This window comes from Triturus cristatus, chromosome 2_1, assembly GCF_964204655.1.
Source record: "Triturus cristatus chromosome 2_1, aTriCri1.1, whole genome shotgun sequence".
NCBI classification, from domain to species: domain Eukaryota; kingdom Metazoa; phylum Chordata; class Amphibia; order Caudata; family Salamandridae; genus Triturus; species Triturus cristatus.
The window spans coordinates 512,309,356-512,330,903 of NC_140581.1; the positions used below are offsets into that span (position 1 = coordinate 512,309,356).

Below are 21,548 nucleotides of genomic sequence, written 5' to 3' on the forward strand. Positions count from 1 at the left end.
ATAATGACCAGGCATACAGCACAATTCCTTGCAGACTTGCTCACCTAGATGCACAGTAATTCACATACCTAGATGCACATGCGGACACACACACACACACACACACACACACACACTCACACACACACAACACACAGAAAATACACACAGAAAATACACAAAAGACCCCCCCATTCCCCTCCCGGCAGCCGAATGGGGGCTGTGGCTGGTTTCGATGTCTCCTGTTCCTGGAGCTGTGCTAGGAGTACCTGAGCCTTGGCAGCCCTAGCCAGGGGGAGAGACCAGCATTAATGCATGGCGAATTCTTGTAGGAGGAACAGTAGCCCATCTGCACTGCCAGCAGCAGATCTGATTGTTCTGTCGGTTCCATGCTGGACATGGCAGGCCAGTCTCCATCTTCTGTTCATCAGACTCCACTGTGCAGCGTTCCCAGATTCGCCACCATTTGAGGTTTCCGAAGGCAAGTCTTTGGTGGGATCGGTATGAAATACAACCATGCTGAATGGGGCTGTTCCTGCCCTGTGGCTAGACAAAAACCCTAAGCATATGTGTAGTTATGGCACCTCTGATTGCGCCTGGGTACATTTGTGCAGTAATTTATCTCCATGGCTTGTTCCAAACCTATTCCTCGAAATGGGAGAAATAGGATTGCGGGAACTCATTTATGGCCACTTGATACAGAATTGGCAAGAACTGTTCCACTTACTTTAAAGGATCACCTGCTAATGCGCTTATCTTTTCTGTCACTTTTGGTGTCTTGTTCTGGTTGGTAGGGAGATTTGGTATTGTGACCTAGTTGCACCCTTTGGATTTAGGATATTTCAATCCCATCCATATTCCCCTAATTGTCTAAAATGAGGGAAACTTGAAAACTAACTTTACCTCACTGTCCTTTATTTGCTAGAATTGACAGCACTTTGAAAAGTGCTGAATGATTATATGAAAAGCTCTGTACGTCATGCAAACTGTAATCTTTAAAAGCAATAATACGTAATTATTATGTCAAGAATCAATCTTTTTGCTAACAGTATGTTTTTTTTTCTTTTCCACAGACGGGTGGTGTTCTTTCATTAATAGAGTGCACTTTAATTGAAGAACCAGATGCAAGTGATGATGATCGTGAGTACCATGATTTACTTCCTATCAATCATTGTTCCGCATTTTGATGCCGAGTCACACTATGGTTCTGATTCTCTACGCCGAGTTACTCTATGATTCTGATTCTCTACGCTATTTGCGTGTGTAAGTCCAGCTAAAGAAGCAAATTGAGCTTTTGCCAAGGACATTTAAAAGTAAGTTCTGAGACTGATGTAGAGCCTTGCCAGATAGATGGATGAACAAAGGGTACATAAAATGATCAGCCCAGGACATAGGTAAAGAAGAAGCAACCCAGAAGGAACTAAGGTTGGAAAAAACTGGGCCAAGACGATGGCCCTGCAGAATGTGTAGCACCAACAATAATTTGAAATACCTACATAGCAGCGAGGACCTCACTGAAATTGATGACCTCACTTTCTTGCGCGTCCTCCAAATTAAGATTCAGGTCCCCACGAATATTGAAATTAGCTAATTTGATAACCAAAGGGGCAATGAAATTAGTCAGTGCCTCCCTATAAGCTTTCAATGGTCCAGGGGGCGAGAGATTAGAAGTCCCGAAAGGGTGAAGTTTTTGGTCAAAGAGATTTTAAACAAGGCACTTTCACAGTCAGTGATGGCGCATGGAGACAGACTGCAAGGGAGTATATCTTTGTAAATCACGGCAATGCCACATCCTCTGCCACTAGTCCTGTTAAAGTTCTTCAGGTAGTAACCAAAGGGAAGCGCCAGAGCAGATTCTGCCACTAAGGACTGGCTCGGCCAAGTCTCAGTGAGAAATAAAACATCAGGAGCATTGTCAAGAATGAAATCATGGATATCAGCATGGTGTTTAACCAAAGACTGCCAATTAATGCTGTAGAGCTTAAATTCGGTCAGCCTAGTATCAGTTGGAAATACACTCACTGCATATGGACGGTCTACTAATCGCCTATATGGGGCGTGCCTGCCAGATACACTGTCGTCTTGCACGCAAGTATCTTTCGTCTGCTAGAGGGCAGCCCTCCCTCTCATTGATTAGGACCGGCACCTGACCGGAATGACCCCTCTATGGAGCAGATCACGGCTCGGTAAGCTCTCAGTGTTGGAGGGCTTTCTGCCATGGGATCGCATTGAATATCGTATCTGGGAGATGTCTACAAAGGGGCACTGTTATGTCCTTTCAGCAATTAAAAGCTAACTACTCAATGTCAAACTCGCAATTCTTTTGATACCTCCAACTGCACCATGCCTTGTCGGCCCACGAGCTCCCGGGTGAATTCCTACCAGAATAAAATCCGTTAGAGGTCAAAATCTTCTTGGGGCAGTTAGGCAAAGGGGGCCACCTCAGTCATCTATTGGTCCCTAGTAATCCATGCCCCAGGCGGTCTTGAGAGGGTCAGGCAGAGATGGACGTCCTGGGTGGGTGCCCTAGATGAGGACGAGGGGAGAGCGGCTTGCATGGCACCTAGGGAGCTGGCGATTTTGGAGCGGCTGCGTATGGTACAGTTCAACTTCTTTACACCCAATCTATCTCTTCCCGAGACGCTTACAACATGTGTGCTCTGAGGCGGGAGTGATGTGCTCATGCTGTACACTTACTGCTGCAGATTTCTTCCACATTGCCTAGGCGTGCCCAGCATTGAGACCCTTCTGGGTGGCGGTGGGTCGAATATTATCCGCTGCCTTGAGTTGCCTCCTGGATTTGACACCCCGTGTGGTACTTCTAGGGCTCCTGGAGGAGGGGGGTGGCCCTTAGGGCTGAACGCGCCTTCTTGGGGACAGGCTGTCTGTTTGGCAAGCGTGATGTGGCCCAAGTCTGGAAGCGAAAAATGCCACCTACTGTCGGAGGTTGGCGGCAGGGGTGGACTGGTGCGCACATCAGGAGAAGCCAATTTTTTAGGTCTGTAGCTGTCTGAATAAAACATGAACGTATATGGGGAAAATGGTGTGGCTATTATGAGGTGTCACTATGATATCAATGCTATATGCTGTTGATGTAAGAGTTTATTATTATGGCATTTTTATACACCAATCAAATATCGTACTGAGTTTTGCTGTGGTGAGCCTTAAAACTTTCAATACAGCTGGTTATAATTTTATTTACAAAAATTCCGTAGGCCTTTCTGGCAAAAGGTTAATAGTCTGAAAGGTTGGGAAAGACCTACTAGACGGTCCTGCAAGTGAATCTTGATTCCTCAAGGGTCCACATATGCAAACTGCAGAGCTGTGGGGAATCCCTGAGTGTAAAAAAAATCAGAGGAAGAGTAGATTAACCTGTGGGTGCTAGAAGGGGCAGCGTGACAGGGGCAGAGTGACAGGCCCCTGGTGCCAGTCAGGCGCGGATGGACACAGACAGGCTTGCTTTTCGCGCCAGTGACGCAACCGCTCTGAAGCCTTTGTTAAGTAACCGGAGGGCTGTAATAGTCTCCTCCCGGAACGGCTTCCGATTGGCCCCATCTAAGCCAATCAGTGTGTAGCAGCTGTTAAGCAGCAAGGAAGTTGAAACGACGTGAGTAAAGTGCTCAGAAATGTAAAAGAAACTGTAAAAACATTCAAATATACCAGCCAAAATCAGTGTCAAAAGCAACAAAGTAGGCACAGGAAGCGACAGCATACATAATTAGGCCGACGCAACCTCGCTGAAGCCTTCAGTAAGTAACAGGGGGCTCTAACAGGCTCCTCTCAGCGCAGCTTCTGATTGGCTCCCTTTAAGTCAATCAGTGTGAAGTATCTGCGAGCAGTGAGGAAGTCGAAACGATGTAAGTAAAGTGCTCAGAAATTTAAAAGCAATAGTAAAGCATTAAACAGTAGGGGCTCGATTCACAGAACTAATTTAAGACAAAATCCTAAACTTACTACCATTTTGGTATTCACAGAAGACACTTACTCATTTTGGTATTCACAGAAGTTAGGAGTCCTAACTTTAGGACTGCTAAATGCCTTCTGTGAATGCCGAAAGTCTTAAAGTTAGGATTTTTCTCAGTTTAGGAGTAGTAAAGTTAGGACTCCTAACTTTAGGACTCCTAAATGCCTTCTGTGAATACCGAAAGTCTTAAAGTTAGGATTTTTCTCAGTTTAGGAGTCCTAAAGGTAGGAGTCTTAACTTTACTACTCCTAAACTGAGAAAAATCCTAACTTTAAGACTTTCGGTATTCAAAGAAGGCATTTAGGAGTCCTAAAGTTAGGAGTCCTAACTTTACTACTCCTAAACTGAGAAAAATCCTAACTTTAAGACTTTCAGTATTCACAGAAGGCATTTAGGAGTCCTTAAGTTAGGAGTCCTAACTTTACTACTCCTAAATTGAGAAAAATCCTAACTTTAAGACTTTCGGTATTCAAAGAAGGCATTTAGGAGTCCTAAAGTTAGGAGTCCTAACTTTACTACTCCTAAACTGAGAAAAATCCTAACTTTAAGACTTTGGGCATTCACAGAAGGCATTTAGGAATTTAGGAGTCCTAAAGTTAGGACTCCTAACTTCTGTGAATACCAAAATGAGTAAGTGCCTTCTGTGAATACCAAAATGAGTAAGTGCCTTCGGTGAATACCATAATGGTAGTAAGTTTTGGATTTTGTCTTAAGTTAGTTCTGTGAATCGGGCCCTAGGAGCCAAAAAGAATGTCAAAAGCAGCAAAGTAAGGTGCATAGCAATGTGTATTTATAAAGCGCACATTCACCCAAGGGTATCTTGGCACTAAATAACAGAAGTTTGTTACCCAGCTCAATGGTCCTCATTTTATCGACCTCAAAAGGATAAAAGGCTGAGTGGACCAGCTGGGATTTGAACCTGTCCAAACCAAAGACACCAGAGCACACCTTGCATATGTTACGTTTATCCTACGTGCATCAGACACTGTCACCATAAGCATCCAGCATTCTCTGTTCAAAGTTCTGTAAATGGTGTCACAACAAAAAAGTCCCAAATTCGTAAACACAGCTGTAGGGTAAATCCTAAGTCAATCTTTATTCAAAGTCAAAGTCAAAGTCAAAGTTTGCTTTATTCGGTTAAAATATTAAAACCATCAAAGCACAGGACAGAAATTCATGATACAGATAAATGCAATTACAAAAAGTATAATTTAACACAAAAATTAAATACAATACTGTTTGGCGCATTATACAATAAAAGTATGTTTTACAATTGATTCCTTCATTCAAAAATATACATTCTAAAAAATCATGTCTACTGAAAGGCTCTGTCCCTAACAACATATTTAGAAACAATGTTCGTTAGAGGATAACTATATAAGCAGAGCCCTGTTTCTAGCTCTTAAAGCACCCACAATGAAACAAGCGACCCCAAAGCAAGTCAGAGGAGAGTCCAACATTTGTAAATAAATCAATGCAGGCCTCGCTTGCTTAAATTGACATTTCTTCAGGATTGGCAAAATGAATTTTTTGCGTTGAGAAGAGTAAAATTTACAAAAGAATAACATATGCAACAAATTTTACTCTGAAATATTGTCACAAGGGCAGGGCCCCAAAGTTCCCTCCTTAAAAAATCCTTTTGGGTAAGCCAAGAGCCAAGGGAGCACACCGTGCTTAAACCTTATCAGCAAAAACATGTGGAAAGGTTTGTTAATAAAAGTTAAATAGGGCTGAATCCCACTCCCCAAACTTAATGTAACAAACCTCCTAACTGACGGTTTCCCTAGTTCCTCGCCTTCCCTTGACAACATTGATCTAGACAAAAATTGATGCTTAATGGCCTTAATTTGTTCTTTACTTAAAACACAAGGGCTGGTGAATAAGTCCAGACAGCCAAGTGATTTCAGATTGTTTTTAATGTAAAGTAGCCACGGGATAGACAAGGCTTTTTCCAAAGACAGACAGTCTTCGATAATTTGTTGATTTAGGTTTGGTGGCTGTTGTGCCCAAACCCTCAACCAACCTAATAGCGGTGCGACAGCTATTTGGTCGGCGACATATCCCATCCCCAAATCCTCATGAATGTTAAAAATAGGAGCAGACAGAGGGAGAGACAACAATTTCCGAAAAAAATTATTTTCGACTACTTGAATGCTAGGAGCAGCCTTGTAACCCCAGACCTCGCTTCCATAAAGTGCCATGGGCAAACATTTTGCGCTATAAATTTTTAATAGGGCAGGAAGCGGTTTGCACCCTATACGTTTTGCAAAGCCCAGCAATGCGCCGGTGGCTCTGGCTAAATTATTCTTTTTCTGAGCGCGTTGTATAACCCAAGATGATCTGTCGTCGAATGCAATACCCAAATAGGGGAAGGACTGAACTTTGGTTAATTCCTGCCCATTGCAGAAGAATTTCACCCTTTTTGCTCTCCCCGAGCCAATCGACATAGAGTGGGATTTTTTAAAATTGATTAATAAGTCTAAAGAGACCATAAAATCATAAAAACCATTTAAAAGTGCTTGTAATCCTCTCGCAGTTCTGGCCAATAAAACTGTATCATCCGCGTATAGCAATGCGGGAATCATTTTGGAGCCGGCTTTCGGAATGTCCCAGATTATAAATGTAAAGCGAGAAGAGTAGTGGTGCAAGAATACACCCCTGTCTTACACCACACTTTACCTGCCAGGCGTCAGTCTGACTTCCGTCTTCACTATAACGAACGACTGCAGTTGTGTCCTCATGGATAACAGCCAGGAAGGAAATCAGGACTGTGTCAAGCCCCAGGCTAGCTAGTAAGGCCCATAGCTTTTGTCGATTGACAAAGTCGAAAGCAGTGACAAATCCATAAAGGCTAAATGGAGGTCCCCCTGCTTAGCGACCGTGTACTTTCCTATGATCAAATGCAGGTTAAGACATTGGCCAACTGTTCCCCTCCCTTCTCTGAACCCATATTGTAGATCAGAAATTATAGAGTGCTCCTCCAACCATGATGTTAAACGGGCAAGGACAACTTTACCCATAACTTTCACGGCGGAGTCCAGGAGAGAAATGGGCCGATAGCAAGCCGGATCTTCTCTTGAACCCTTTATTCCTTATAAATACACATCAGCCGACTCGCGTTTCACTCTCCTGGGCTTCCTCAAGGCTGAAAATTGTACATGAAAATATAGTTGCAGCAGCTTAAAATATAGTCATTAAACATAACACCACTCAAACATTAGAAGCCAATATTATAGTGAGTGTCTATTTAAGGGATAAGGCCCTTTGAACAGAGAATGCTGGTTGCTTATGGTGACAGTGCCTGATGCACGTAGGATAAAAGTAACATATGCAAGGTGTGCTCTGGTGTCTTTGGTTTGGAATGGTATCTGGACCACTTTGGTAAGTCCGGAAGTTTGAGACTTAAGGTGGATGAGTATCTGGCAACAAGGGAGCACCCAAAACCAAGTGGAAATATATTTGTATAATTAATCTAGGAGCCGTAATTATGTGCAGATGTTTGAAGCATATCCACCACAGTTTGTCTCTGAAAAGGGATTTGAACCTGTGACCATGTGGTCGAAAACAGGCTCCTGCAGTGGATGCATTATTCCGCTAAGCCACCAGACCCAGCTTCTGGCAGGGAGTAACAGCGTATCTAATGAGTGCACCTTATCACAGTGAATGCGCTGCCCTAGGGCAGCGCATTCAAGTGAAATAAGGAGCGGCTGCTTCAAAGCTGCTCCGTGTTTCACAAAGGCAGCTTACCCCCTGCACTTTGGAATCAATCATTTTTATTGTGCGGGATTCAGGTTGCATGAACACAGCTTCTTGCCTACATCACAAGGCCGGCAGAGCGGATCACACACAATGTAACGCAGCTTTCTGGACAACAACCCGGAGGCCGGCAGCGGAAGAGGCAATCGTAATCAACAGCTGTACCTTATCCCTTTTAAGGGTAACTACAATACAACAACATAGACTAAAGGATAAGTAAACGAAACCTCCCACCACCCCCCCACCCCCACCCCCCACCCCTCTCCGCATCAGTTCCGATTTACCCTCCATAACCTTCAACCAGGGCCTAAAACGTATAGGTATCCAGCTCCGCATATAGAAATCTAAGTGTTGCTAAGGGGCTCTAGTGGGAGAAGTCTAAGGATCAGCAGGTATTTCGGGCATGTCACCTCTCTCATGTCTTTCGTGAGTATTTGCATGAAAGGGGCCCAGAGATCCGTAAATTCTTTGCCCTTACCCTCCATACTGAGCGTCATACGCTCCATGGCCAAAAGCTGCCACAAGCGGTGTATCCACTCCAGACTCTCAGGAACAATCGATGTTCCCCACTTCGACAATATGACATGCTGCGCCGCTGGCAGCGCCAATGCTATCTGTCTGCCTCTCGTAGATTTCAATGGGAAGGTTTTAGGGTGAGAAAGACCTAGCAGCATATATTCTGGAGCGCGAGGCAGTGCAGTCTGGAACGCTTCATCAATATCATTAAGAACCGCTGTCCATTGGCGTACCAATTTCGGAGAGTGCCAGAGCAGGTGGACCAGTGTTCCCGTTGCCCGCATCCCCGCCAGCAGAGTTCAGATTTGCGCTTGTCCCAGCAGTGGACCCGAGCAGGCGTGTAATACCAATATGTATTCCCCTTAAAGGCAGACTCTGCCCCTGCCGTATTATGTGCAGTGTGATGTGCCCTGTATAGTACATGCTCCCACTTCTTGGGGGTCAGGGGCCTACCCAATTCGGTCTCCCAGTGCACCTGAGCTTTTGGTACGAGTACGCGCGGGGCGTGCCATGAGCATGGCGTAGAGTTCCGGTATAAGTCTGCGGTCGTCCTTTTTGTGCACCAGCCAGAGTTCAAACGCCGTGAGGGGACGGGACATGCAGGAGTAATTGGCGGGCCTAGTAACCCAGTGCGAGATCTGACTGTAGGGAAATGCATCCGAGGGTAATAAATCGTAGTCTTTTCGCAGCTGTGCAAATGGAATCAGGCCCTCAGTATCGAAAAGGGATCCAACCATCTTACACCCCTCCTCCCGCCATCTCTGAAATACGGCCGGCGCTTGACCTGGGGAGAAATCTGGGTTGTCGACGATGGAGGTCATCGGAGAGGGAAATGAAGTCCACCCCTTCTTTAGGGCTACGCGATCCCAGACCTTGAGAGTAGACGAGGTAACCGGGGAGGAATTTAGTCCCCACGCTCTATCTTTCCGGGGTAGCCACAACTCCCGCCATATGTTCACCCCCGTAACTGACTGATCCATGAAATTCCAGTGTTTGCTGGACAGAGGTCTATTTAATTCCACCAAATATTGCAAACAGGTCGCTTGATAATAACCTCCAACGAGCGGGAGGCCCAGACCGCCCTGAGCTTTCGGGACCGTCATTTGTGCTAGGGAGAGGCAAGGCTTCCTTCCCTCCCAAACAAACTTAGTAATAAGGGATTGCAATCTCTTAAGCACCCCTGGGGGCGGCGTCATCGGGAGCATGTGGAATAGATATAAGATGGGAGGAAGCACCGTAATTTTCACCGCCGCTACCCTCCCAAACCATGCCAGCCTGAGGCGTGACCAGGCGTCCAGCGCCTTGGTCGTGTGCTCTAGCAGCACCCCCCTGTTCTTTAAAGAGGGATTAGAGATCCCCATCCAGGCGGGTGCAGTGAGTGACTGCACCTGCCTGCAAGGAAATGTCTGGGGGTCCATGGGACCCCCCTTCCTCTCTCCAGAGGCTTAACCATCTATAACCACTTTCTGCTGCAGGATATCTCTAGGTGGGGTATCCTGGAGCAGGGTGTAGCATGGCAAAGACTGTATCCTTCCACAGAGCACTAGTAAGGAAGGGTGGGTGTGGGTGAAGCCATGCCAGGGGCAGACTGCCAGTGTGTGGAAATACAATGTGTTCTTGGCTGGGACAAACCTTTGGTTGGTTGGGGTTTTTTAGATTACTTTAGGTAGGAAACAAGACTGGGAAATTAAGTGCTAGCAGTGAGCTCAGGAGGGAAACGATTAATGACTTCTGAGTAGTAATAAGCCCAAAGTTACACTGAGTGTGGCTTAGTGTTTAAACTATTATTCGGTATGCACTTGGTGAAGATCCCCATCGGCTTAATAACACTACATGAAGTTGCAGAGCCTGAAGCTTCCCAGCTCTCCACATCCTTAGTCACAAGCAGAGAGAGAAGCACAACCCAGGCCTATTGCCAGCCCTCCCCTAAATCATTATGATTGATTTAGTTCTCCTTATCAAGAGGAGGAACCTGGAGGACAAATTAGAACTTCTCTCCATCCTTTCAGATTTTGTCAGAGGGTCAGGTTGTCTTGGTGAGCCTTTTTCAAACTTTATTTTTAATCAATGGGTTTTGCAATGCAAACAAAATCTCTGTTCAGTGGGTCAGAAATAAAACAGACTCGCAAATGTGTATTACTATATCTGGACTGTGTGAGGAATAACCTGAATAAATTAAGCAACACCTGTTACATGGAACGCATGCCAAAAGCTCATTGACAGACTTCAAGTGAAATCGTTGTGAGACAGAGAGTCAGGGGCACAGATCACTGCTCCTTGAGGGTATTTTCTTCCTCAAAAGTGGGGTACATTTTGGTGCTTATTGTGAGTGGATTCCAGAGCCCCTGAATGAAAAGTGGGGTGAAAACAAAACGGGCAGTATATTATTGTTAGAAGGTGGTTCTGACACTATGGGCCGCCTGGATTTTTCGCTTTTTGAGCACCTAATTGTTGCGCTTTTACTGTGGGGGAGCCTCATAAGTTGGGACTCACCCACAGTGAACTCAGGATGCAAGAGACTGCATGGGGATTTTACTGGTGTTCCCCTGGCTTGACCAGGCCACTGCGCAGCAGCTGGAGTAAGGGACACCGGGCTGGTTACATGCAGACACGTGTGTACATGGAATAGGCTTTATAGGCTGGAAAGAAACATGCCAGGGAAAGTCAGTGTGTTTTACTGTGTTTTCACTTCATTATTCCCCTGAGGGAATGTGGGGCCCATGGCTAGATTAGCTTCCATTAGGCCTACAGATTCCGGACACGCACTTAAGTCCAGTGTAGCAAAGTAGCAAATGTGAAAAGAAGTATTCTGCAGAGTCCAAAGTCATATTTGTACTGCTTTTGGGTCATCCAGAACTGTCATATTTCTCTGAGCCAGCCAGGACCAGACCCAGGCTGAGAGCTGACCTCATCTGGATGGAACCTTTCTTCCACAAGCTAGGGCCTATTCTCCACAAAGAGAAGATGGGAGGGGCTACAGGCTCATCAATTAGCAGCTGTCACTGGGTGCCAGGCACCATGCTGCACCAAGGAGGGAAGGCAGCGTGGGGGATGAGGCTTCAGACATGTGGCCAGAAACCCTGGGCGACACCATTTTGAACAAGCTCAGAGGCTGGACAAGAAGGAGGGAGCAGGGGCAGGGACGTGATGTGTCGCTGTTTGATAGGACCAACAGAGACTTCCTGCCAGCCCCCTACTCAACTTTTAAAAAGTGCTTGCACAGGAAGAGAAGGTCTCTCTGGGGTGTGGTCTGCTGAGGGTGAAGGTGCTGGAGCCTGGCGCAATGGGCAGTTGGAAGGAGAGACCCCCTGTCTGCCCCCAGGACCCTTTCAGCACCAGAAGAATAGCCCAGGACTGGTGCAGAGAAGCAGGGGCCTCTGCGCAGGGAGAGAGGCCCAGAAGGCGAGCCTGGCGAAAGGCTGGCGCAGGGAGCCAGTGAAGACAGCACACTGCTGAATCTACCCTTTCAGAGACCCAGAGGGCAGAGGAGAGTGTTCCCAGTGGCAGGGGATGGTAAAGAGGAGCATGAAGCGCCCCATAATGCCTCGCCAGGCATTTGGAAATCTGCCGTTTTGGTGCTTTGTGGCCCCCAGAGGAGGGGGTCACCCTCACGGAAGACAGCACACTGCTGAATCTACCCTCTCAGAGACCCAGAGGGCAGAGGAGAGTGTTCCCAGTGGCTGGGGCTGGTAAAGAGGAGCATGAAGCGTCCCATAATGCCTCGCCAGGCATTTGGAAATCTGCCGTTTTGGTGCTTTGTGGCCCCAGAGGAGGGGGGTCACCCTCATGTGTGAAAAGGGGTGCAGGGGGGCTGCAGGAGCACCGCAGTCTCCCCCAGCATAAAGAAGAACAGTCCACCCCTAAGTTTCACAGGGCATCTGAAAGAATAACCCCTCAAGGGCTCAGCCAGTCTTTAACACCTTCTAGGCTGGAACTTATGTTCTACAGCTGAGGGTGTACTATGAAGTGCATCATGGAGTGAAGGGCTGAGTTGGGGATGTCTGGAGAAGGGCATCCCCTGGAGGTGAAGTGGTGTAATTGCACCGAAATGCATTTACTATTGGTTATTTCTTTTTAGGTGGACTGAAAGTCACATGTGTAAAGTGAAGTACCTGTGTAAGGTGATGTTAAGCTAAATGGAGTTATGTTGCTGGACCTTCCTGCTCGGGGGTCTGGCTGTATTTACGTAATCCCATGCTTTTACCTGTGATTCCTTTTAAAGTGAAGAGGCGCACTGCAGGAGAAGTGTGGTTGCCGGGAGTACTTCTTTTGAAGGGACTGTAAGTCACATGTGTAAGGTGATGTTAAGCTAAATGGAGTTATGTTGCTGGACCTTCCTGCTAGGGGGTCTGGCTGTATTTACGTAATCCCATGCTTTTACCTGTGATTCCTTTTAAAGTGAAGAGGCGCACTGCAGGAGAAGTGTAGTTGACAGGAGTACTTCTTTTGAAGGGAATGTAAGTCACATGTGTAAGGAGATGTCATAAGCCAAGTGGGGCTATGTTGCCAGACAGTCCTGCTAGGGTGTCTGGCTGTATATGCGCAATCCTGTGATTTTATCTGTGATGCCCTTAGGGGCTGTAATTGCAATGCATTCAAATGATCAACCAAGGTGATGAGTACTGTCATTCTAAAGTGTGCGTAAACATGGATTCTTGCTGCTGCGCTTAGGTGAAGACCCCAGACTACTAACCCTTCAGATATAGAGGTGCATACTTTATGGTCAGTAGGAGATGCTCAGTCAGGGTCATGTGTCACCAAGGCAGGTTTACCCCTTTTTAATGCTTGTTGAGGTAATGGGGTGGGTCGCCACTGGGATGGTGCCAGTGCGCAGGGCCCTCGCTCCAGGTTATGTTCAACTAACTGCATTGGGGGCAAGTTGATGTGCATACATGGGAGTGGTGGTACTAGACCCCAGCCCCCTGCGGGAGGGGTGGAGATGTTATGCATTGTCACAAAGTAATTCCAACAGCTTATGTATATTTGTAAATTGGTGCATAGTATTGAGTGGTGTGTGTGTTTAATAAATGTACTCTTACTTTTATAAAGCAAAGTGCAGACAGGACAAGCAATTATTGAGTGTTATTTTTGTGCACCTGCAAATGGCGATTACTAGCCCACACCACCTCCCTTGAGTAAGCCTCAGACTGCTCTGCAACGCTACCCTCTGAGAGTCAGGCGCTACAATTGGGTGTTTGGTTCCCAGTGAAGGACAAATGTAGTCATGTTATTTGTGCAGGCCTCACAGATGCTGCCTCGTTTTCCAACAATTATGGATACCTAGGAGGAAGGTGAATAAGGGACATATAACAAGGTGGCTGAGACCCAGTGGGGGAGTTCCCTAAGTGTGGGTGGAGCAGCTGTACTCACCGGATGTCTGGATATAACTGGGCATACCAATGTGTGGTAGGGACGGAAGAGTCTGTTACATTGCGAGGGAATAAAGTATAGGACCAAGCTATACGGTGTGAGTATGAGAGAGGGAGCAGGTAGGTTTGTAAAACATGTGCTGAATGCAGTAGATCCCTCTTTCAAAGAAAAAGTGTACATTAATCTCAGATTCACCTAACACACTCTCAGGGGGCTACCGCTAGTTTTTCTCAGACAGAGTCACAAACTTTATGTCCTCCATCACTATCCCTATGCTGAGTAAAGCAAAAGTTTCAACAGAACAAGTTGAAATGCATTCAAAATGCGGGCCTCTTTCTGACTTTTGCAGATGCTTATGGTGACCTTCTACATATCCATTCTGGTGGCTTAGGTGAGCACTGTTGCAGATGTATGCACTTCATGTCTTTCATGGTGTCCAAGGCCATTTCGGCATCTTTAAAAAAAAATGACTTTTAGTACATTAGTCTTCAACGAGTTGCTTTTCGCACTTTATTCAGAAGGTGGTTTCTAATCATGCCCAGTGAGGACCTCTCTGCAGTTGGGGCCATGTTACATTTTGTTACTGATATACCTGCTGCTCAGCCTGTGTGTCTGTTGAGCGGAATGTTGGTGTGAGAGCTGGTTGTGGAATGTTGGATGAGAGAGAGTGTCAGTTGGAGGAAGGGCTGAGCAGCAGTGAGGCTGCTCCTGGTGGGGCTCTGCATAAGATCTTAACTTGGAATAAATCTACATAAGGAAACTACATTGAATGGACTTATTTCATTAAACATATTTTGGCAACGATTTTAGGGAAAACGACATGCCTGTGCAACTTCTGCGGACTGATACTATGAACTTTGGAAAACGTTAAGGTAAAGTAACTTAAAACTACATATTTAAAGAAAGCTGGCTCCCCTGAGCCCCACCAGTGACCACTCCATCGGTCGCCCACAACACGAAGGTGCCATTTCCAACCTGTGTGTGCCAGTTCCTGCTAGACTTTCTCTTTCCCTGCCTTGCTGCCTTGGATGAGGTGCCCCTGTCCTGCTACATTGGGAGAGTGCCTCCCATAAGTGGAGTTTCCCAGAGGAGTAACTATTTCCAGCCTCCTTGTGTTTTGCTACTGCCAAGTTACCCAAAGACCTACTTTACCCTGTGACCGTTGTGAGGGGAGAAGACCCACCATTGCTCCTTGTGCCTATACTCAGGCATGCCAGTTCCTGTTTGATTTTTCCTCTCCCTACTCTTATGCCTTGGAACAGTTGTCCCTTGTTTTCTGCCTGGGGAGAGTATCACCAGTGACCCTGTGTCTCAGCTTCCCTGCCTTCTACTTATGTGGAGTGTGCGTTGATTGAACTTGCTCCCTACATTGTGTGTTCTTCTTGTGCTCAAATTCGGATGAGAGCGCCATCGTCCTTCTCCTTTTTGTTGTGGTGGCACTTTGTTTTTGCTCCAAATGCCAGCCATATGAGGTGAGACAACTTTTGTCCTTTATTTGTGTATTTCAGCTGATACTTTATGACTGTGAGCGTTAGTTAACCGCCATCCTGCTGTTCAAAAATGGTGGCACGAGCTCCCCTTAGCGGGCGCACTCTTACCTGCATTATTGTCCTACGATGTCACAATGCAGTCCTCTCATGTCCTGACTCTTCGCGTTGATACCTGCTCCTAGACACCGATTGCACAGACGTGCCGTAAGCCATCTGGCAGGACATCTGAAAACGTGCCGCCATCTTGTGTTTGTCTACTTTGGCTACTTTGTGTGGTTGTTTGCTGCCAACCACAATGCTGTCTACATGCTGCATGTAACCTTTGTCAGAACCACATGTAGTCCGGGAACAACGCTGAGTGTTTTAGGTTTCTTTTGGCTCCGCTTCATATTTGCGGAGCGTTTTCTGCCAACCACGTTGGTTGTTTCTTTTGATGGAGTTCAGTAAGGTTTTCTTCTGCAGCAGTGACGTTGCTGTCGCTTAGTAAAAATATGTAGTAAGGAAGTAGGTCCATTCCATGTAGTTTCTTTAAATGATTTATTCCAAGAGAAGATGTTACAATAAGAGAGCCCCACCAGTAGCAGCCTCCCTGCTGCTCAGCCCTTCCTCCAACTTACACTCTCTCTCATCAACATTCCACAACCAGCTCTCACACCAACATTCCACTCCACAGACACACAGGCTGAGCAGCAGGTATGACACATCTCACTTTCTTAATACAAATGAAAATAAACTGCAAAAGAATCACAATAAAATAGGTGCATGCATAAGGTGACAATAATAATTACATGCAAGTGATGGGCAACAAGCAATTCACGTAGATGGCGATATACATGTATACAAAATAGCAAAAGATAAATATTAGGAAGTAGTAAACAGGTCACGCAATCCAGCAATTCTAACACTCACCACTTCTCCCTTTCCCATACAAAAACAAAATCCACGCTCCCATAAAATGAAGCCAAAACAACACACACACTTCCACACCACTAAACCACAAACAAAACCCCAAAAACCAAACAACAAGTCTGGCCAGGCCAACAAGAGGTAGAAAGGGTCCCGAATACAAAAACCATACTTGCAAGAAGTTCAATAAATTCAATGCTTCCCCCACCGAAAGTCAGGGTGTGATGTGTAGAAAAGCTTCTACATGGAATCCATGCAATCCCAACACTTCACTGAAAGTTTTAGCACTCCCCCCAACTGGAAATGGGGTGTGACGTGTAGGAAAAACAGTACACGGAACTATGCCATAGCACACACTTAACTCAACATGTAAGTACTTCCCCCAATTAAAGATGGGGTGTGATGTGTAGAAAACTACGCTCCACACGGAACCCGAAGAAAACCAAGCAAAAACTCTACCCAAACCGAAATCTGGGTTGTGATGTGTGAAAGGTATGCTCCACATGGAACCTGAAGAAAACCTAGCAAAAACTCCACCCAAACCAAAAGTTGGGTTGTGATGTGTGGAAAAGTACGCTCCACACTGAACCTGTAAGGGTGTAACACCCTGCACCAAAACAACAACAAGCTTGAATAAACCTTTCACCCAAAAACATATCCTGGACCCCAAGAAGACCAGACACCAAGCAGAAACTCAACCCAAACCGAAATTTGAGTTGTGACGTGTGGTAAATATACTCCACACGGAACATGAAAACTAATAAGGAACTTCACCCAAACCGATATTTGGGTTGTGACGTGTGGAAAATACACTCCACACGGAACACCAGTAAAAAGCACAATTCAAGAACAAATGATGTAGTAGGAATTTAAAAAAAAACTTTCACTCTGCAACAATAAGCACCACGACGGGTGATAAATTATCAGCAACCCAAAACCACATAAGAGGGAGAAACATCACTACAAACAATTGCACCATACCAAACAATCATCTCAGTAAGGGTTACAGGAAATACAAGAATATGTACGCATAAATAAAACATCCCATGACTGCCAAAAGCAAGCAACACAGAATAATTGTACTCAAAGTATATTCTACACCTCTGCGAAATTTAAAGCTCACCGACAGAAAAGCATATAATGTTAAAGAATCGTGCAATAAGGAAACAAAAAAAACAATGAACACAAGCACTACTAGGCAATATAAGGCATTGAACATAGGAAAACACAACAATGAGGAAAATGTGGTGAGCGACCTCTCACCCGAATGTACAGGAGCACTGGCACAAGAAAGTTCTGCAATGTTCCAGAGTAGGAGGTACAAGAAAATATCCCTTAGAGAGCTGCAAATTGACGCTGGGATGACTCCTTGAAATGCAAGCAGCGCAGCAGGCAAAGATAATTTGATAGATGGCAGAGTCTGATGAGCGACGACTCACCCGACGTCATGCCAAGCACTCCACACCTCCGATGGCAGAATAAAGTTACTGTCAAGAAAAAGATTCCTTGTAGAGTCAGCTCCCAACGACACAGGAAGGATTGGAACACGTCCAATTGAAGAGCACCTCGCAGGGGCACTGGGAGACACTGGTACCTGTACTGCCATGCTGCACATAATCAATGAAGCCCGAAAATACACCCATAATGCAGGAAACCTTAATAGAAGGATCAGAAAACAGTCACCATATTCTCGGACCGAAACGCTCACACACGTCCACTTGACGCATCCGTGCAAGCACGTAGAACGTAGTTGGCAAAAGGAAAAGAATAAAACAGAATTCAAAGTCAACTTCAAGATGGCGGCACGCTGTGTACGTTGCACCGGGTGGCTCACAGCACGTCACTGCATGCAAGCATCACTCGGCAGCGGTGAGGAATGAGAAAGCAAGAACATCTTTAGAGATTCCTCTGCTCCTCCGCGTAGCAACAACAAGATGGTAGGTGCGCGAGCAATTTAAAAAAAAAAGTAAACGGTGCACAACAGTTCCCAGTTGGGTTTAGGTAAGAGTCATGTCGGTTGGACATAGAAAAACAAGTGAAAGCGGCAAAAATAAAACTCCAAACACCGCACATTCTGGATAATAAGGTCTGAAATTTGAAAGCATGTAGGCTTCGAAAGCAAGTGGGCGGAAACACATGCAAAGCGGGAACTCCTCTTCCAAGCCATTTAAATCCTCCCTCTTGAAATGGGTTGAAGGGGTCAATAATCACTCCTCATGAAGAGACAGCAAGGACTGCAGGGCTTCTCTACATACGACCATGCCAGGGATTTGTGGATCTTGAGGACAGTTGGCAGTAACGTTAATAGAAAGAGGAAGGCAGGCAATAGAACGTCCTTGTTCCAAGGCAGTAACAGTCTCACAAGGTAACAAGAGAGAGAGTGAGGAGGAAAATGCAGCAGGAACTGGCACCTTTGGGTTGTGGGCGACCGATGGGGTGGTCACTGGTGGGGCTCAGGGTGACAGCTTTCTTTAAGTATGTAGTTTTAAGTTCCTTTACCTTGATGTTTCTCAAAGTTCATAGTATCAGTCCGCAGAAGTTGCACAGGCAGGTTCTTTTGCTTAAAATCATCGCCAAAATATGTAGTAAGAAAATAGGTCCATTCCATGTATTTTCTTTCAATGATTTATTCCAAGATAAGATGTTACAATAAGAGAGCCCCACCAGGAGCAGCCTCCCTGCTGCTCAGCCCTTCCTCCAACTGACACTCTCTCTCATCAACGTTCTACAACCAGCTTTCACACCAACATTCCGCTCCACAGACACACACGCTGAGCAGCAGGTATGACAGTTACTAAATTTTTAAAGTGCACTAATACAGGTGGTTCTGACACTGTCCGGGGGAAGCAGTCCTGAATAAAAAGATTATTGACTCTATAGCCAGGTTTTTAAGGCCTTGCGTAAGCATAAGAGGCTAAAGGTTTTCTGCAGGGTCACTTGAAGCACGTTCCACATCATTGCACCTGCTACAGAAAAGAACCTTCCCCCGACCAGAGTCAATAGGGAGGCCTCAAAGGATCTTAGATTACAAATGGAGATATTAAAGGAGAAATTCCTTTTTAGATAACCAGGTCCAGACCCATATAATGCTTTGTGAACAAGACACAATGATTTGAAACAAATCTATTTACTCACAGGTAGCCAATGAAGGGAGTCTAAACGAGCAGAAGTGGAAGAATACTGAGACAAATCCAGAGTGTATCTCTCCGGAGCATTTTGAATCCTCTGAAGTCTTGTCAAGAGCCCAATGGGAACTTCCAGATAGAAAGCATTACAGTAATCCAAGCGACAAAAAATATTCTTCTGAAATGCTACTGGATGCACCACACAAGGAAGAAAAGTAAAGATCCCTAATTGCATCAGCGAAACCAGAAGGAATAGCCCAAGAAGAGGGCCAAAGATCTGATTGAAAAGGACAGATGGTATACCAGTCTGTGATCCAAAACACCTCTGTTTCATCAGCTTTGAATTTTAGCGTACTTTCCCTTAGCCAAGCAGTAACTGCATGCATACATCAATGACAAGTCTCAAAAGGTGACTTAACCAATTGTTTTATAGTGAGTATCAGCTGGGTATCATTGGCGTAATTTATGCAGTTCACTTCAAAGGATTGAACACGTTTGGCAAAGAAACAGATTTAAAGATTGAAAACAGTAGGGCTAAGTACTGCCTCTTGGGCACACCCTGACCTAATGTTTTAAACGCTGACTGGTAGGGTGGTAGCTATACCGCCTGACACTCGTCCTTTATGTAGGAGTTGCAACAGCGTAACTCAGACCCACTTATTCTAACTTCCACCAGTCTGGTCTGTAATATTGGATGTGATGGTGGGGGGGGTTCCCCAGATAGCACTTCGTAAACTGCAAAGAGCAGTTTTTGATGGGGGACTATCAATATCGGACATCCACGGTTTCTACTGGGCGGCCCAACTAGTTGCAGTGAATGGATGGATGTTTGCTGAACGATCGGAACCGGCCTATAGAGTGGGCAGATTAGCCATGGGTAAGGGAGGTCCCATGTCATTGCTCCACACTGCACCTTGGGCGAGCACTACACCGTACCATACGCGGACAGTGGCGTCAGTCTGGTGGGCAGCAACTAAATTTCTAGGGTGGGAGAATAAGGTGACTAGGAGGACCCCACTCTGGGTGGGTGCTGGGGTGAAATCAGTGAATAAATTGAAGGGCTTTGCAAAGTGGGAGCTTCTGGGCATTGAAACGCTTGGGGATGTATGGAGGGGCACAGCATATATGACATTCACTACCTTGCAAACTGAGTTTGAAATGAATAAAGGGGAGTGGTTAAGATACCTTCAGTTAGGACATGCCATATGTACCCATATTAAAGAAGGGGAAGTGCTAGCAGAGACTGCTCCCCTAGAAGATAGAATTCAGACCGAGCCACTACTTGAAAAGGGCATTTCCCTGGTATATAAAAAAATAATTAATAATGCTCTAGAGACATGAGGGCGGCCTGGGAGGGGGATATGGGTCAGTTTGATGATGAAGAGTGGACGGAAGCGATACAAGGTCCCAGGGAGGTGGCGATCAGGGTGAGATTTAGGTTAATACAGATAAAGATCCTGCATCGAGTGTACTACCCCAAGAGCTGTCCACTACTACCAGGGACTGGAGGTGACAGGACAACTGCAATATATAGCACTCTATGCTGATGACCTTCTGATGTTCCTGGCTAATTCAGGAAAAGCCCTGCGAGGAGCCAAGGCTCTCCTGGGTGTATTAGGAAGAGTTGCGGGACTTAGAGTGAACTGGAACAAATCGTGCCTATTTCCTACACGCTCGTAGAGGGTTGGACCCCTGGAGACGGAAGAGGTCTCCTGGGAAAATAGATGTCTACCCTATCTGGGAGTTCAGATTTATCATGACCCAGTAGATCTTTTTGAGGGCAACATAGGGCGTGCCATACGTAGCACTAAAAATAATCTTGAATTTTGGGGGTCCCTCCCGCTATCTGTGGCAGGTAGGGTAGCGTTGTTAAAAATGGTCACGCTGCCACGACTCCTTTACATTTTTGGATCACTGCCAACATGGATCCCACGCAAAATGATTTCTTAACTTAATACAATGATTATGGGGTTCTTATGGGGCACTGGAAGGCGACGGGTGGCACTTACCACAATGATGAGACCTAGGGCGGAGAGGCGATTTGCTATCTCAAATTTCGAGGCCTATTATCATGCAGCACAGTTACAATGGTTTACGAAATGGATAGCAGGACGCCTCCGGAATGCAGAAGGGGATTTCCTATTGCACGCTGCCCTGATGCCAGCTACCAGAAAACATTGGAAAGAAGGGGTTGTGGAACCCCAGACCTCCCTGGGTGGTCAATATATAGTGATAGCCGCTGGAACTATTAAAGCGGTCACTTGCCTCTATAGACGCCTCACGCAGGAGATATGCCGACCCCTAACATCTCTACGGCTCAAATGGGAGGCTGACTTAGGTGCACCCATAGATGAGAAACCATGGGGAGAACTAGTGGAAAGGGCCTCGAAGAGCACTAGAAATGCGCAATTTTACGTCCTGCATAGAGCATACCTTACCCCG

General features: G+C 45.9%; 1 protein-coding gene across 2 annotated transcripts in view; it reads left to right on the top strand.

Annotated features, from left to right (window-relative positions):
* Nucleotides 1–21,548, top strand: part of RASGRF2 (Ras protein specific guanine nucleotide releasing factor 2) — a 2,022,215-nt gene that overhangs the window by 1,141,870 nt on the left and 858,797 nt on the right. For both annotated transcript variants that reach the window (XM_085632406.1, XM_085632407.1), the window contains exon 11: nucleotides 1,053–1,119. In XM_085632406.1, coding sequence (XP_085488532.1) covers nucleotides 1,053–1,119 — 67 coding nt within the window. The remainder of the gene's footprint in view (nucleotides 1–1,052; nucleotides 1,120–21,548) is intronic.